At 44.3% G+C, this 18,817-nt stretch overlaps 1 protein-coding gene across 1 annotated transcript in view; it reads left to right on the forward strand.

Annotated features, from left to right (window-relative positions):
* DNAH12 (dynein axonemal heavy chain 12) overlaps positions 1–18,817 on the forward strand; it is a 253,222-nt gene that overhangs the window by 171,572 nt on the left and 62,833 nt on the right. The window contains exons 47-51 of the mRNA XM_073592248.1: positions 2,863–3,025; positions 4,496–4,576; positions 10,473–10,649; positions 12,483–12,614; positions 14,780–14,869. Coding sequence (XP_073448349.1) covers positions 2,863–3,025; positions 4,496–4,576; positions 10,473–10,649; positions 12,483–12,614; positions 14,780–14,869 — 643 coding nt within the window. The remainder of the gene's footprint in view (positions 1–2,862; positions 3,026–4,495; positions 4,577–10,472; positions 10,650–12,482; positions 12,615–14,779; positions 14,870–18,817) is intronic.

Consider the following 18,817-nt stretch of genomic DNA (forward strand, 5'->3'; position numbering starts at 1 on the left):
AAAGTCCGCCCGTGTGTACACGGCATAAGAGAGATGACAAAAATTGCTGCAGACATAAAAAAACACACTTTTCGCTGCCATTACAGACCTAAGAGCTGACTTTCTGGCATTATCAGATCGCCTATCCCACACAGAGAGGGCAAACGCTAACAGGGACAGAGCAGTTGAGAGACTGACTAATACAGTCACATGCCATGCCACACACTTGATCCTCATGAACAGGCACCTGGAGGACCTGGACAACAGGGGCTGCAGGCAGAAAATCAGGGTGAGGGGGATCCCTGGAAAAAATAGAACCTGCACAAATAAAATCAGCCCTACAAGCAGTATGTAATGAACTGCTTGACCGCCCCAAAGACACTGACATTGAATTTGTGCGAGCACATAGGGCTCTGGCACCATGTCCCTCAGATACCGCTCCAAGAGACAATGACATTATATGCTGTCTACAAAGCTTCACATTAAAGGAGGAAATTCTGAACAAAGCCAGAAGGAATGCTGCATTAAGGGACAAAGGCATACCATACAGATAAACGCCACATACCTTGGCAAACAGCATTACTTGAGGATGCCTAAAGACATCCCAGCCTTCTGTGACCAACTGCAGCTCCCCCTAATTGATCTACCTGACTGGTATAAGGAGTTTCGTATCCCCACACAAGGAGCGTCGTCCCCCCACACACTGCAAGCTTCGCCATCCAAACCTTCATCCTCAAAGAAAGCTAAGCCTGACAAATACATGGGACCCAGCGCTGGTAATTTGCCTTATTCCTCTAAAGGAGCCAAATCATATGATGCTACCTGATTCTCATCTGAATACCTCAGGAACTCTTTTTCCCCAAGTAACAAATGTCATGCACTGGATGGAATCACAACACTGATTGTGAGGTTCCAAGTGACATCTAATGCAGCAAAAAAGACTTTTGTTCTGATCTCCCAAGGAGCTGATTATAGACTTCTGATTCCTTCCATAGACTTCAGATCCGTTCTCCCCCCGTTCTCCCCCTTTTGCAATATCTCCCTTTTAACTCCCGCCCGCAGACCCTGACAACCAATGGCCAGGGTTGTTGGGAAGGGGCCCTTGTCCTCATCAACATGGGGGCAAGGTGCTTTGGGGTGAGGGGTCACCTACCCCCCATATTGAGGGCATGCTGCCTGGCATAAGGTTCTCATAAGGCACTCAAATACAGAAGGTGTGTTACTGGCCAGATCACCAGGTGCAAACAGGGGGGAAAAAAGACAAAACAAGAAAACTAATGCAAGCACCACATTAAACGGTTGGTAAGCTTCAATATATTACAATATATTACAATTTTGGTTTTGGGTTTAATACAACTTTAATCTTCAGAATCAGAATACTTTATTAATCCAAAGGGAAATTATTGCGCCACAGCCACACTCAACAAACACAACACAAGATCACAACAATGAACAAAACAAGTCACAATGACACAACAAAGTTACCAATAACAGCAATTAGCACCAAATAAAACAAATTAAAACTATACTCTAATGCCGTGTACACACGGGCAGATTTTTCGGCATCAAAGGTCCGACGGTCTTTCTGACGGACTTTAGACTGACCTTTGAACGAGCGGACCTGCCTACACACGATCACACCAAAGTCCAACGGATTCGTATGTGATGACGTACGACCGGACTAAAATAAGGAAGTTGATAGCCAGTACTCGAGTCCGTTTGAAAGATATGAAACATGTTCCAAATCTAAAGTCCATCTGATTTTTGACCGAAAAAGTCCGCTGCAGGTCCAATGAAGCCCACACACGGTCGGATTGTCCGACGGATTCATCCCATCGGACCAGTCCAGTCCAAAAAGTCAGCCCGTGTGTACACGGCATAATAAACCATCCATACAATTAAAATACAACATAGAATAAATAACGCAGATTAAAAAAACAACAGAAAATCAAACTACCAAAATGCAAATAATACACCACTTTCTCTAGCATTAGCCCAAATAATAATTAACATAATACCAACATACTTGAACTACATATTTAAAGCGAAGTTCCACCCGTTTTTTGAAAGTCCAATTACTGTCATGCCCATCCTAAATGCTGTAATAAATGGCAATATATATATATTTTTTTCTTTGTAAATACCTTTTTCACTTTTCTCCAGCAGTACACCTGGCTGCGGCCGCTTAGGCAATTACATCACCAGGTGATTTGCAAGGGCTCCTGGGATATCGCCATCATGTATCCCAGGAGTCCTCGCAAATCACCTAGTGATGAAATCTTGCGTTATTTCCATACCGGAGATGGTGTGCACGGGAGGACCGGGATGTCACGATTGACAGGTTGCTATAACAATGGGGCAGGAACATAAGGCCGACGCCGCCATTGCTATGGCAACCTTTCGGGAAGAGAGAGAGAGACACTCAGTGGCTTCACTGCGTAGGCGCGAGATCGGGAGGTGCATGCTGGGTAGCCAGCTGCACCGAATCCCGGAAATACACAGGAGCGGGCTTCGGATGCCCACATCCTTGATGGCCACTGCCTTCTTCCGAGATCAAGTAAGAGATTACAGATTTACAGGTAACAAGTATGAGGACAGTTATGCTAATATCTAAATAATATATTACAAGTACTAAGAATCAAGGTGGTGCTTTTATCAAAAAATTGCTTAGGAGACTGGAGCTCCGCTTTTTTTTTTTTTTAAGGCAGAAATAAAGTTTATTAACAACTTTTAACAGTACAATAAACAATGCACATTCCAAAGTATTACATTTATACAATACCTTCACAGACTACAAAGTAGAATAATGTTCTTGTACAGATAAATATTGTAACATTTTCTCCAGTCGCTAATTGTAGCTGAAATATCTTCTTCCATTTACAGGTTTTTGCGAGAACTGGGGAGACATAATTATGTGACCCCCACCTCTTACCTGGAGTTGATTGCTGCTTTCCTTCAGCTGCTCTCCCAGAAGAGGGACACGGTGATGAAGGCAAAGAAGAGATACACTAATGGTTTAGATAAGTTGGCCTTTGCTGAATCACAGGTGAAAATGCATAACGGTCAATATACTATTCTACCAGTATGTTGGGTAGATGGTAGACAGCGTACTGTCTATTTGTAGTTTGTTCTGTGTTTTTTTGCCTTGGATCAAGCCATGCAAATACTGTATATGCGATATATAAACCACATCACAGTTTACAAGTGCAAACAAAGAACTGCCTTTCCCTCTGACTCTCTCATGTGAAATAGCAGATCTGAGCAAAAAGGCTCCATTCACGATCTTCAGCGACAGCTGCAGCCGCTTGTTTTTTTTTCCTTTTTTTGTTTTTTTACTTGAGCATTTGTGGAGCGGCAATATTCACTTGAATGGGCCTCCTCCCACTCCAAAAACGCTCAAAAAGAAAATCATGTACCAAATCTTGGCACAGAGCCAGGAGCGTTTGCAGATGCGATTTATGCTGCGATTGTATTATGATTTGTCGCTCGACAGTTGCTACAAATTTCCGCTAAAAAATAATGGCATGGGTAATGCGTTTTTTTGCGATTCTGGAATCGCAGTCAGAATTGCAGCGATTGCGCCAGCGATCCAGAATGCCCAGGTGTGAATCGAGCCCAATGCCCCGTACACATGATTGGCCAACAAAACCGTGGATTTTTGTTCAAAGGATGTTGGCTCAAACTTGTCTTGCATACACACGGTCACACAAATGTTGGCCAACAATTACAAACGTGGAGATGTGGTTACGTACAAGACGTATGAAGAGCCGAGAAAAAGGAAGTTTAATAGCCAGTGCGGCTCCTTCTGCTTGATTCCGAGCATGTGTGAACTTTTGTGAGTCGGACTTGTGTACACACGATCGGAAATTCCCACAACAAAGTTTTGTTGGCGGAAAATTTAAAAACATGCTAGCTAACATTTGTTGGCGGAAAGTCTGACAGCAAATGTTCGATGAAGCATACACACGGTCGGACTTTCAGCCAACAAGCTCAAATCCAACATTTGTTGTCGGAATATCCAATCGTGTGTAAGGGGCATAAGGGAAATAGTGACACTTGTGAGCATCAGTTGAAGGAAGCAACAATGATATTGAACAGAAGGCTAAGTGCACAGCTACTTTCCATATTATACTATATGTCACATCTTGTCACAGTAATGTCACAGCTTGTATCCAAGTACCTTACATGCAAGCTTCGCCCCGGTTCACACAGGGGCGGCACGACTTGCAGGTCGCCTCACCGAGGCGACCTGCACACGACTGCCACGGCGACTTGCAAAACGACTTCTGTATAGAAGTCTATGCAAGTCGCCCCCAAAGTAGTACAGGAACCTTTTTCTAAGTCGGAGCGACTTGCGTCGCTCCTATTAGAACGGTTCCATTGTACAGAACGGGAGGCGACTTGTCAGGCGGCTAGGTCGCCTGACAAGTCACCCCTGTGTGAACCGGCACTTCCTACTCATTAGTAACATTTGTTTCAGTTTATTGCAGAATATTAACATGTGTGCTTTATTTAGGTTGGAGAGATGAAGAAGGAACTGGTTAAATTACAGCCTGAACTGGAAGAATCCAAAATAAGAAATGCTGAAATGATGAAGGTTAATAAATAACTAACAAATGTGATGTAAAGAGACAGAGAAAAGAAATCAGTGTTATAGGACTTTGTAGAATTCAAATATTACCATACTGTGTGATTTTCATTGAACAATCTGGCTTATTTGGAAATACCATGTTGTACTCATTTCTATTTATCTAACCAAATGTATAATTTATTACCCTTTTATTTGCTGGAAGGGTTAATACATTTTATATTTGGTTAATTTGGACCTTTCTGAAATAAATACTGTTCTTGGCAACCAGCTACATGATATTTTTAGTATTCCTAGTGCATTATGAGAAATCAAAGTGATAATACTAACTGACTGTTGTGAGAAAAAAGGTTCTTCCTCAAGCACTTTGACGGTCTGATAAGATGTTTTATGATTGTGAGGCACAGCAAGTACCCCCCTATTTTCATGGCACAGATTAGGCCATGTTAGACCTAACTTGATGATATTTGCGTGCCTTGTTCAGGTTTAAAGTGGTGATAAACCCAAACGCAAACTTTTATTATATTGCAGCTTACCAATTCTGGGATGTAATGACTGCATTTGTTTTCTTTTTTTGGACTTTCTTTCTTTTGCTTTCATCTGGTGATCCAACCGGTAAGTGTGTTTTTCAAAAGAACAAGCTCTACTGCAGATATATCAGTTACAGGAACGAGACAACCATTTACCACTGACAGAGGTGCTTACAATAATCAGCTTTTATTTATGTAAAACTTGTATCCCAAAATGAAAACGGCAGTTTACTGTAACTGCTTATAAAGTATTAGCTGGAGTTTGGCTTCAATTTGTTAGTGTATTTAAGTCTGCTAGTACATTTAACACTCCCGTCCCCTGCAACTGACAATGCTGCTGTCCAAAGGTATGTTTCTGTCCAGATCTCCAGGTGAAAACATAGGGAAAAAAAAGAAGAAAACAAATGCAGCCACCACATCTAGTGGTTGGTAAGCTGAAATATATAATATTTTTGGTTTTGGGTCTAATACCACTTTAATATTGGTATACAGCTACCTTTTTTAAACATCTGAGTTCTTGATCTAGTTAGAGATCCCAGAACATTTTGACATTTTGTTGGAAAGCTTTAAAGGCGTTAAATATAGGTCAACAGGTTTTTTTCTGGCTCGACACTTTATTATAAATGGACGATGGGTCTCTAGACAACATATCACGGATGACCCGGTGTTTGCGGGATTATTGTTCTGACAAAAACTACAGCTGACCCACTTTCTTGGCTCCTTACCCTTTGCCAGACGCATGTAGACGGCGTCTTACCACGTTCAAGCTTTTATGCATAGAGAAGTCTCCGCTACGCCATTCAGTATCTCAGACCTATCAACTACTTGTGTCCCCCCATCGACCTTTTGACTCCCATATATCTCTAAGTGGGAGAGAGTTTTAGGAGTGAACTTTTCAGACAAACAGGTGGAGAGAATATTAAAGTTCTTTTACAGAACTTCTATTTGTGCCAAGCACTAAGAATTAGGTTTCAAGGTGGACCCTTTGGTATCTCTTTGGTAGGCTTCATAAGATGTTTTCTAATTGTTCGGACTTGTGCTGAAGGTGTGGGGAGGAGACTGGTTCCCTTCTACATATCTTCTGGTCTTGCAGTCGCCTACAGTCATACTGGACAGAAGTACATTGAATAACCCAACGATTTATGAACTACAATCTATGATCTACGATCCACCCTTCCTTCTGCTTTACCACCGTTTTTACGGTAAAGCCTATAGACAGTCTGTCCTACCACTATTGCTCACTGCGACGAAGAGCTGCATTCCCCTCTTCTGTAAACAGTCGCAGGCACCATCTATAGCCGTTTGGTTAAAAAAAGTGAAAGTAATAATGAGCTGGAGGCCATGGAAAGAGGCTTTGGGAAAAATTCTTAAAAGAAATGGTTCTACTGGCACAAATTTTTTTACTCTGAGGATTACAAGGCACTGTTGAGTTGAATCATCCAAGTTGGAGGCTGCACCGCTGGGTCTTTCCTGGTCCGGACAGGAGGGCGGAATGAGTGGTTCCCTCTCTTCTTTGCCCTGTTCCTTAACCTCTCGCCTTCCTTTTTTGTTTTTTTAAGCCATCTTTTTTGGCGTTTTTTAACTTTTTACCAGATAAAATACCACATGGGGTACAGAGACTCTTTACTGTCTGGGTGTCATAAAAAGTGTTTGGGGACCTGGGTCCTGCCCCAGGGGACATGGATCAATGCAAAAAAAAGTTTTAAAAACGGCAGTTTTTTCAGGAGCAGTGATTTTAATAATGCTTAAAGTCAAACAATAAAAGTGTAATATCCCTTTAAATTTCGTAGCTGGGGGGTGTCTATAGTATGTCTGTAAAGGGGCGCATGTTTCCCGTGTTTAGAACAGTCTGACAGCAAAATGACATTTCGAAGGAAAAAACCCATTTAAAACTACCCGCGACTATTGCATTGCCGACAATACACATAGAAGTTCATTGATAAAAACGGCATGGGAATTCCCCACAGGGGAACCCGAACCAAAATTAAAAAAAAAAAATGATGTGGGAGCCCCCCTAAATTCCATACCAGGCCCTTCAGGTCTGGTATGGATATTAAGGGGAACCCCGGACAAAATTTAAAAAAAAAATGAAGGGTCTGGTATGGATTTTAAGGGGAGCCCCACGCAAAAAAAAAAAAAAAAACGGCGTGGGGTCCCCCCAAAAATCCATACCAGACCCTTATCCGAGCACGCAACCTGGCAGGCCGCAGGAAAAGAGGGGGGGACGAGAGTGCGCCCCCCCTCCTGAACCGTACCAGGCCACATGCCCTCAACATTGGGAGGGTGCTTTGGGGTAGCCCCCCAAAAAACCTTGTCCCCATGTTGGTGAGGACAAGGGCCTCATCCCCACAACCCTGGCCGGTGGTTGTGGGGGTCTGCGGGCGGGGGGCTTATCGGAATCTGGAAGCCCCCTTTAACAAGGGGACCCCCAGATCCCGGCCCCCCCCTGTGTGAAATGGTAAAGGGGGTACTTACCCCTACCATTTCACTAAAAAACTGTCAAAAATATTAAAAATGACAAGAGACAGTTTTTGACAATTCCTTTATTTAAATGCTTCTTCTTTCTTCTATCTTCCTTCATCTTCTGGTTCTTCTGGTTCTTCCTCCGGCGTTCTCGTCCAGCATCTCCTCCGTGGCATCTTCTATCTTCTTCTCCTCGGGCCGCTCCGCACCCATGGCATGGGGAGAGGCTCCCGCTCTTCTCTTCATCTTCTTCTACATCTTCTTCTCTTCTTCCTTCTTCTCTTTTTCTCTTCTTCTCTTCTTCATTTTCTTCTCTGGGCCGCTCCGCATCCATGCTGGCATGGAGGGAGGCTCCCGCTGTGTGACGGCGTCTCCTCGTCTGACGGTTCTTAAATAACAGGGGGCGGGGCCACCCAGTGACCCCGCCCCCCTCTGACGCACGGGACATGACGGGACTTCCCTGTGGCATTCCCCGTGACGTCACAAGGAAGTCCCGTCAAGTCACCGTGTGTCAGAGGGGGCGGGGTCACCGGGTGGCCCCGCCCCCGTTATTTAAGAAGCGTCAGACGAGGAGACGCCGTCACACAGCGGGAGCCTCCCTCCATGCCAGCATGGGTGCGGAGCGGCCCGGAGAAGAAAATGAAGAAGAGAAGAAGAGAAGAAAAGAAGAAGAGAAGAGCGGGAGCCTTCCCACATGCCATGGGTGCGGAGCGGCCCGAGGAGAAGAAGATAGAAGACGCCGCGGAGGAGATGCTGGACGAGAACGCCGGAGGAAGAACCAGAAGAGCCAGAAGAACCAGAAGAAGAAGATGAAGGAAGATAGAAGAAAGAAGAAGCATTTAAATAAAGGAATTGTCAAAAACTGTCTCTTGTCATTTTTAACATTTTTGACAGTTTTTTAGTGAAATGGAAGGAGTAAGTACCCCCTTACCATTTCACACAGGGGGGGGCCGGGATCTGGGGGTCCCCTTGTTAAAGGGGGCTTCCAGATTCCGATAAGCCCCCCGCGCGCAGACCCCCACAACCACCGGCCAGGGTTGTGGGGATGAGGCCCTTGTCCTCATCAACATGGGGACAAGGTGTTTTGGGGGGCTACCCCAAAGCACCCTCCCAATGTTGAGGGCATGTGGCCTGGTACGGTTCAGGAGGGGGGGGCCGCACTCTCGCCCCCCCCCTCTTTTCCTGCGGCCTGCCAGGTTGCGTGCTTGGATAAGGGTCTGGTATGGATTATTGGGGGGACCCCACGCCGTTTTTTGTTTTCTTTTTGACGCGGGGTTCCCCTTAAAATCCATACCAGACCTGAAGGGCCTGGTATGGAATTTAGGGGGACTCCCACGTCATTTTTTTTTTTTTAATTTTGGTTCGGGGTTCCCCTGTGGGGAATTCCCATGCCGTTTTTATCAATGAACTTCTATGTGTATTGTCGGCAATGCAATAGCCGCGGGTAGTTTTAAATGGGTTTTTTCCTTCGAAATGTCATTTTGCTGTCAGACTGTTCTAAACACGGGAAACATGCGCCCCTTTACAGGCATACTATAGACACCCCCCAGGTACGAAATTTAAAGGGATATTACACTTTTATTGTTTGACTTTAAGCATTATTAAAATCACTGCTCCTGAAAAAACGGCTGTTTTTAAAACTTTTTTTTGCATTGATCCATGTCCCCTGGGGCAGGACCCAGGTCCCCAAACACTTTTTATGACAATAACTTGCCTATAAGCCTTTAAAATTAGCACTTTTGATTATTCATGTTCGTGTCCCATAGACTTTAATGGTGTTCGCGTGTTCGAACGAACTTTTTTCCTGTTCGCATGTTCTGGTGCGAACCGAACAGGGGGTGTTCGGCTCATCCCTAGTGCTGAGTCTCATTTGTATACGTTTGATTTCTGGACATGTATAAAAAATAAATCAAAGCGTTAAATAACCTCTCTCTGAAGTGCATTACTTGCTTTCATGATGCAATTAGCATTATAGAGGAGAGGCTGATATCTGAGATCATGTGAAAATCACTGCATCATTATTGCTTTAGAAGACTAATTGTGTAACTGTCTAATCTAATTCAAATTGCTTGAATCACATGATACTACCATCTTGCCATCTATTTATGGCTGCTGACCCCCATTCATCTGTTATGTAGAAATGTGATGGTATAATCATGCAAACTTGTTTTGAATGAGCAGACATGTTTATGCATTGAGCAGCCACCTATGGCGATCAATTCTTTCCCTAAGATCAATGAATCGGGGTGTTTTGGCTAAGGTTACAGTGTGCCCATAGGTATTCTTTATCATACCTGCCCAAACTGGTATTTCATACTCTTATGTCAGTGGGTACCTTATGGCTGGTTACACTGCTATAATATTTCCTATTGAATTGATCTCTTGAAATGTAGGAGTCTATGGACTACTTTTAATTAGTGTCCTTGATTGATTAAAAACTTTAGCCGCAGCTGTCCAACAACATAGTTAGGAAAAAGTTGGCTGCTTCAACACAGCTGCTTGTCTAGTCTCTGAACACTTTTCCAAGACAAGTAGTGGCAAGAGGAATGCAAAGGGACAAGAGGCTGACACGCCCCCTGCATATCTTCTGCTGAAGCTTATCTCGGAAAGGTGCTTGGAGCTTAAACAAGCTGCTATTATGAAGTGATCATCTCCTGGCTAAATTGTTGGGCAGCCACAGGGAAGGGAAAGTGGGAAGGCATAGAGTTAAGTCTCATAGCTAGAACTAGAAAGCACCTAGCAACATGGGATAGCGTACTACATGTACTTTGTCCTATGGGGAACAGAACAGTAAAATAAATTATAATGATAGTTTATCTTTATATTTTGGAAAGGTAGATTAGGATGTGTCTTGCCTTCTTGAAACACCTAACCCAGGCTTTCAAATATCCTATTTTTTTTCACCTGTACAGGTTATAGAAAAAGAGTCTGCAGAGGTGGAAGCAATGAGTAAAATAGTTCGAACAGATGAGGAAGTGGCCACCCAGAAAGCCAGCGAAGCCCAGGCCTTGAAAAATGAGTGTGAGAGCGATCTTGCAGCAGCTATACCAGCCTTGGAGGAGGCCATGTCTGCTCTGAACACGCTTAAGGTAAGAATTTACTATGATGTGAAGGTTGTCATATTGGAACAGAGACTGCATATATGGTTATGTATTAATTTAGTTACTGTATTTTTTGGCATATAACACGCTCCGGAGTATAACACGCACCCCAAGTTTAGGAGGGAATTTTAAGGAAAAAAACTTTTAGGAGGGAAGTTTAAGGAAAAAAACTTACATTTAAATGCCCATCAATGCAGCCTTATCAGTGTCCATCTGCAGCCTTGCCCTTCATTGCAGAATGATCAGTGTCCATCTGCAGCCTTGCCCAAGTGTCATCTGCAGCCTTGCCCGAGTGTCATTTGCAGCCTTGCCCAGGTATCATTTGCAGCCTTGCCTAAGCGTCATCTGCAGCCTTGCCCAAGTGTCATCTGCAGCATGATCGTTTAAATTATCACCGCCGAGATAGACAGAGCCAGATGTCCTGTGTACTCGGCTCCTCTTGGCTCGTCTCGCAGTCCCGCCCAGTCCCGCCCCTTGGCCCGGCTTCTATGATGGACATAACACAGGTCCAATGGCGGGACTGGGCGTGACTGCGAGCGGAGCCGAGCCTAGCCACATATACAGTACACTCGGCTCTGTCTATTTCGGCAGCGGTCGGTCCCTCCTTCCCTCAAGAAGCAGCTGATTTTAAGGGGAAAAAATACAATAAGATACGATAAATACGGTAAGTTGTTTAGATTTCCATTTTTTAAATAAAGCAATAATTAAGCAGTGCCGATAATAAAATACTGTATATAATCAGTTTGCCCATTTCTAACCAGTTAGACAGTTAGGACAAAACTGGAAACTCTGGATTTGGAATGAGGTTCTATGGCCTGCTGGTCTTGTTTTAAGGAAACCTGTGGCGAAGGATCTGGCTGTTCTGGTAGATTATAACCTTAATAATACCATGCAATGCCAAGTTGCAGCTACCAAAGCGAGCAAAATCTTTCCCTATATTAAAAGAGGTATAGACCGCAGAGAAAGAGAGAGAGAGAGATCATTTTGACCCTGTACAAATCGTTAGTGAGACCTCATCTGGAATATGCAGTTTCGTTTTGGGCGGCAGTTCTCAAAAAGGATATTGGGAACTGGAGAAGGGCAGAGAGAGCAACCAAACTGATAAGAGGAATGGAGGAGCTCAGCTATGAGGAACGATTAGAGGGACTGAATCTATTCTCTTTGGAGAAGAGGAGCATAAGGGGGATATTACCATTATGCATAAATTCATAAATGGTCCAAATAGTGAACTTGGTGTAGTTTTATTCAATTTAAGTTCATCACAGAGGACAAAGGGGCACTTTTTAAGTCTGGAGGAAAAATACGGAAAGGCTTATTCACAGTAAGAGCTGTGAAAATGTGGAATAGACTCCCTCAAGAGCTGGTTCTGGCCAGCTTAGTGGATTGTTTTAAGAAAGGCCTGGATTCTTTTCTAAATGCAAATAATATAAATGAATACTAATATTTATAGGTTAATCCAGGGAATATCCGATTGGCTCTTAGGGGATCAGGAGGAATTGTTTTCCTTGCTGGAGCAAATTGGATCATGCTTTATTGAGATTTTTGCATTTTTCTGGATAGAGTGTGGGTATTGGATAGTGTATAGGGAGGTTTTCTATTTGTGCGTGTTTTTTTTTCTCTGTTGGTTAAACTGGATGGTCTTTTTTCAACCAGATTAAATATGTACTATGCAATATGTAAACATAACAGTTTCTTAAAACCATTGTGCATCTAGTCCACCAAAGTTAATGTTAAAATTTAACAGGGATGAAGTAACAGTGGATCTGGCTTTGCTGACTTTTAAAAGTTGCTAATGAATTTTACATATATGTATCATTTTAGCCTTCAGATATCACTATTGTTAAAGCAATGAAGAATCCTCCTTCGGGTGTAAAACTTGTCATGGAAGCTGTTTGTGTCATGAAAGAAATCAAACCAGAGAGAGTAAAGGATTCAACTGGAACTGGGCAGAAGGTAAATGTGTTTGATGTGTCTGTGTCAATGTACTTTTCACATTGTGTTATCACAAACATTATCTGAATGAAGACTCATACTTGTTGCTTTTAGCACCCAAAATTTTCATTTTCATTCCCTCATATTAAATTTGAAACTTGAATGGGAAAATCCATGCTATGCTATGGTCAAAAAAGAAAATCATTTCCATTACATATTGTTTAAAGCTGAACTCTAGGCAGACATAAAATACACAAATTAATGCATCTCTATAATCACTAATACATCATTAAATCTATTTTAATTACAAGCATTGTAAGCCTCACCAAACAAATGCTTGGACACACTGCGAGACTGATCTGTGGGAAATTCACTGGCATGTTTGTGTCATGAATGAGACCTGTGAGGATGTAGTGGATTAATATACCCATTTATGTTTAGTCGGTCCTACTTGCGGCTATGGATTTTTATAGTTTTTCTGTTTCCCTCTTTTTGACTACATAACCACGATGCATATTCCTTTATAAATCACAGTGACATCCCTTTCCATTCTTTGTGAGTGGTCAACTCTCCTCTCTCCCTCCACGGTTGGTGGTCCTCCCATGGGCCGGTGGGTTTGAGTCCGCACATTATTACTCCAGTTTTTTCTGATTTTAGGATACATTTGTTAGAGGTAGCATTCATCGATTTGTTTTCAGTGAACAATTCTATCTGCATGAGAGAATTAAGGTCCTGATGACGTGGCCTTTGTCCGCGAAACACGTCGCCCTATGTTATACCAACAGGGAGGATCTCCAAGGTCCAAATCCCCTGCCTCTTAAACAAGAAACTAGTGGTAGATTGTATCTATTTTCTAAATAATATGTTCTTAAAGAACAGATATTTTTTTTCATTACGTGAAAAAAAATTTTGTTTTCTACCTTTTTAATAATTGTTCTGAACTGTGTTTGTGTTCATTGAAGGGACATTTCAAATCCTATTCATTCAAGGATGTAGCCCTCCAATGACAATAGGAAAGTCTGAGCACCATCCTTAGATACTCAGTTTCTTGGTGCTCAAAAAAGTAAATGCTGGAATCCATACGTAGTCCATAGAGGTTAATTATTAAACTTTAGGTGGTCCAATTTACAGCAGAGAGCGTTGTAAGCACCTACATTGGCCTGTTATCAGCTTCTTGTAGTTCTTGTACAACAGGACTGGAGTGCGAGAGGAAGAAGCAGCACAAGGAGTCAATCAGTTTATGTGCTGACAAAAAGCATGCTAATAGAAGGAAAATCTTAGTGACAAAGAGACTCACCACCAGACTCATTTCACTGTCTATTTACAGACTTGGGAGGTTCTAGAACAACCTGGACTAATAGGAAGTAGGTTTAACTATGCTGGTCATGACATTGAGAACATCTAGCCAAAAAGTACTGCAGGGGAAATCTCTGGATTGAACGCGAATGTTGCAGCAAAAAGCTGTTTTTTTCTGACTTTTGATGGGCTTTAATACTACCACTATTACTTTTGCTGTAAGTAACACCTGTTGAATGTTGCAGCCAGCATTTTTTTTTTTTTAAGACTGAGTCACAGTCACCAGTAAAATACTAAAAATGAGAGACACCAGGCTAAACAACTGAATTAATATACCTGTATACTGCATCACACTGTATAACCAGATTCACTGCTATTATGATCCTGTAGTTTTGGAACTTCTTGTATTGCCTCCAGCCTGTCCACTGGCCCCCTGTTTTCTCCCTCTTGTAAGTTAGCCTTAAAATAAATCTGTCAAGAGAAAAATAGAAGATTGTGTTTGCTGAGCTCCTCTTGAAAATGCTAGTTGCCAGGTTGTTGTGCTCACCTGCTTAGAACTTGTATGCCAACAATTCCTGATCTGCCTACATGTTCCAGTGCTGTTTTCATAGAAGTAAAGCCAGAGGACCAGGATTGCAAAAATTGCAATTCAGCATACTGCACATTGGATTTCTGGCAGCCTATATGTTACTATCTTGGCAATTTTCCTGTAAAATATGTCCTTCTGTTAAATTGACAACAATGTGCAAAGCAATAGAGCTTAATGAATGATTTGGCTCAGTGCTAAACTGTCTTTTTTGTATATACGTATCTATTATTAGGCATATTTGCTCATTATTAGATATTCTCATTAATATTTGAAAATAAAATAAGACTCTTGGATTTTGCAGATCGTTGATTATTGGGGACCTAGTAAGAAGCTTCTGGGAGATATGAATTTTCTGAGAGACCTACGAGAATATGACAAAGATAACATTCCGGTAAGTTTAAACAAGACACCATAATATGTTAGTGCAAGAATTAAAGGGACCTTTTCCTTGCTTGTGCCTTCCTCTTTCATTTAATGCAATTTGAAATTTATAGATTAGCTACAAGAGCCAATACCGATTATCTAATGCAATGACTCTGCCTAATTGCTTGAGGTATACTGTATCTCAGTGGCGGCTGGTGTTTTTTTTGGGGGGTGGGGGTTGGGGGGGGGCAAACAACACCCCCTCCCCCGCGGACGGTCGGTCACCCTGCCCCACACTTACCCTATCTAGGTCGCGGGCGGGCAACGCTCTTACGGGCGGCGGCTTCCATCGCATCTCAGGACCCACTTTCTGATTGGCCAGGGGGGAGGATCAGTATGACAATAGCGAATATTCATTCGCTATTGTGATTCGCTATTGTGACACAACTTGGTAAGCTCTGCGCCCCAAGCCCACCCTTTTTTGGAGCCTATTAGAGCCTCTGGCTATAATCACGTTTCAAAAAAACAAACAAAAAAAACAATGGAAACCATGCGTCCGGTGCCCTGCATGTACATTAGGCAGCTGGATGCATGGTTGGGGGGGCAGTGCTCGTGCACCCCTAATGGACGGGTCGCCACTGCTGTATCTAAACCTAACAAAAAACATTTTATATACAGTATTGCAACTTACTAGTTCTTGGATGTGGAGACTGCATAAGTTATCTTTTTTAGGCTTTGTACATTTTACGCAAGTACAGAAAAAAAAATTATAGCTGATTTTTACCAGAAATGCTTATAACTTCCTGTACCCTGAACTGAAATATTAAACAACAGTATTTGCCTTCCCACCTGCCTTCTGTGTACTACAAATCAACTGCCCTCTAGTTCATGGAAAGGGAAGTGCATGTAGTTAAGTTCAGGAGAGCAGGTTAAGGTGACAACACCTCTCCACCATAGATACTGTACAGTACACTGAGTGAATGTTGTCACCCTAGAGCAGGAAGTGTGTTGCTGGCAAGATCACCAGGTCAAAACAAAGCAAATAAAAACCAATGCAGCTACCGCTTCTAAGGACTGGTAAGCTGTATATTTGCTTTATCAGCTGTTGAGATAAGATACCAGCCATAAAGGAATTGCATTGGTTTCAAACAGATGGCTGATTCACAGACATAATTTTTAAGTTGGAAGTAAAGCACAACTACAGGTATACCCCACTTTTAAGTACACAATGGGGCTTATTTACCAAAGCTGGAAAGTGCAAAATCAGGCTCACTTCTGCATAGAAACCAATGAGCTTGCAGGTTTTATTACCAAAGCTTAATTGAAGAAGCCGAGGTTAGTATCTCATTGGTTTCTATGCAGAAGTGAGCCTGATTTTGCACTTTCCAGCTTTAGTAAATAAACCCCAATGTGTATTTAAAAGTGGGGTATGCCTGTATTTAGTGGCACAATAAAGCAAGAAGTAAAAACTGCATACTGTACGTAAAAGGGCAATTATAACTGCCCCCAGTCATATACCGGTAATTACATAGGAGCATATTTTGTTTTTAACAAACAAAGTAAGGTCCTAATTATTATTTCATATTTTGAACCGTGTTTATATTGGCACCAGGGATGGACTGGCCATCGGGACTACCGGGAGATAAACGGTGGGCCGATGGCTCAGTGTGGCCAGTTTCACTTTTAGCCGCATCTGCGGTGTGCGGCGATCTACCCGTCAACCACCAACAGCTGGCGCCTGACGGGTAGATAGAGATTAGCCAGCATGCAGATTAGCGCAGGGAGCTTCTGTAGTAGTAAGTTCTCGCTCTCTCTCGTGTCATCACGCTGTTCCCCGGCGGCCCCTCCTCTCTTCTTGTCTATACCAATGGCTTGTAAGATCATCTGGTATAGACAAGAAGAGATGAGGGGCCGCCGGGGAACAGCATGATGACACGAGAGAGAGAGAGAACTTACTACTACAGAAGCTCCCTGCGCTACTCTGCATGCTGGCTAGTAAGATCCCACAATGTGCCCTGATTATGTGCCACATAATGTGCCCCGTGCTCTACAGTGCCATGATGTGCTATGTGCCCCGATGTGCCCCATAATGTGCCTTGTGATGTGCCCCAAACCCTGATGTGCCCCGAGCCCTGATGTGCCATGTGCCACGTGCCCTAATGTGCCATGTAGCCTGATGTGCCCTAATGTGCCCCATAATGTGCCCTGATGTGCCCCATAATGTGCCCCAATGTGCCCTGATGTGCCACAATGTGCCATAATGTGCCATGTGCCCCATAATGTGCCCTGATGTGCCCCATCATGTGCCCTGATGTGCCACAATGTGCCATAATGTGCCCTGATGTGCCCCATGCCCTGATGTGCCCCGTGCCCTGATGTGCTATATGCCCCATAATGTGCCCCATCACGTGCCCTGATGTGCCATGTGCCCCATGTGCCCTGATGTGCCATGTGCCCTGTGCCCTGATGTGCCCTGTGGCCTGATGTGCCCCATGCCCTGATGTGCCCTGATGTGCGATGTGCCCCATCATGTGCCCGTTCCTGATGTGCCATGTGCCCCAATGTGCCCTGATGTGCCCCGTGCCCTGATGTGCTATGCACCCTAATGCGCCCTGATGTGCCCTGATGTGCCCCGTGCCCTGATGTGCTGTGCCCCGATGTCCTATGCCCTGATGTGCCTTGTGCCCCGATGTGCTTTGCCCTGATGTCCTGTGCCCTGATGTGCCCTGATGTCCTGTGCCCCGGTGTGCTGTGGCTCAATGTCGTGTGCCCTGATGTGCCATGTGCCCCATATGCCCTGATGTGCCCGAGCCCTGATGTGCCATGTGCCCCGTGCCCTGATGTGCTATGTGCCCTGATGTACCATGTGGCCTGATGTGCCCCATGCCCTGATGTGCCCCGTGCCCTGATGTGCTTTGTGCCCCATGCCCTAATGTGCGATTTGCCCCATAATGTGCCATGTGCCCCATCATGTTCCCTGATGTGCCATAATGTGCGCTGATGTGCCCCGTGCGCTGATGTGCCCGTGCCCTGATGTGCCCGTTCTCTGATGTGCCATGTGCCCCGATGTGCCCTGATGTGCCCCGTGCCCTGATGTGCCCCGTGCCCTGATGTGCTATGTGCCCTGATGTGCTATGTGCCCTAATGCACCCTGATGTGCCCTGATGTGCCCCGTGCCCTGATGTGCTGTGCCCCGATGTCCTATGCCCTGATGTCCTGTGCCCTGATGTGCCCTGATGTCCTGTGCCCCGGTGTGCTGTGGCTCAATGTCGTGTGCCCTGATGTTCTGTGCCCTGATGTGCTGTGTCCTGATGTGCTATACCCTGATCTGCTGTGCCCTGTACCCTGATGTGATGTACCCTGATGTACTGTGCCCTGACGTGCCCTGATGTGTTGTGCCCTATTAGCTGATGTGCTGGGCTCTGTACCCTGATGTACTGTGACCTGATGTGCTGTGCCCTGTACCCTGATGTGCTGTGCTCTGTACCCTATGTTGTGCCCTGTACGCTGATGTACTGGGCTCTGTACCCTGATGTGCTGTGCCCTGTACGCTGATGTACTGGGCTCTGTACCCTGATGTGCTGTGCCCTGTACCCTGATGTGCTGTGCACGGTACCCTGATATGTTGTGCCCTGTACGCTGATGTACTGGGGTCTGTACCCTGATGTGCTGTGCCCTGTACCCTGATGTGGCCTGATGTGCTGTACCCTGATGTGCTGTACCCTGATGTGTTGTGCCCTGATGTGCCTTGTGCCCTGATGTGCTGGGCTCTGTACCCTGATGTGCTGTGCCCTATACCCTGATGTGCCCTGATGTACCGTGCCCTGATGTACCATGCCCTGATGTGCCGTGCCCTTATGTGCCGTGCCCTGATGTACCGTGCAATGGGCCGGTCTGGATGAAGTCCAGGGCCACATTTTTGTCCCAGTCCAGCCCTGATTGGCACAAAATAAGTGGTACTTATGAGAAGCTTTTT

This window comes from Aquarana catesbeiana, linkage group LG07 (assembly GCF_042186555.1).
Source record: "Aquarana catesbeiana isolate 2022-GZ linkage group LG07, ASM4218655v1, whole genome shotgun sequence".
NCBI classification, from domain to species: Eukaryota; Metazoa; Chordata; class Amphibia; order Anura; family Ranidae; genus Aquarana; species Aquarana catesbeiana.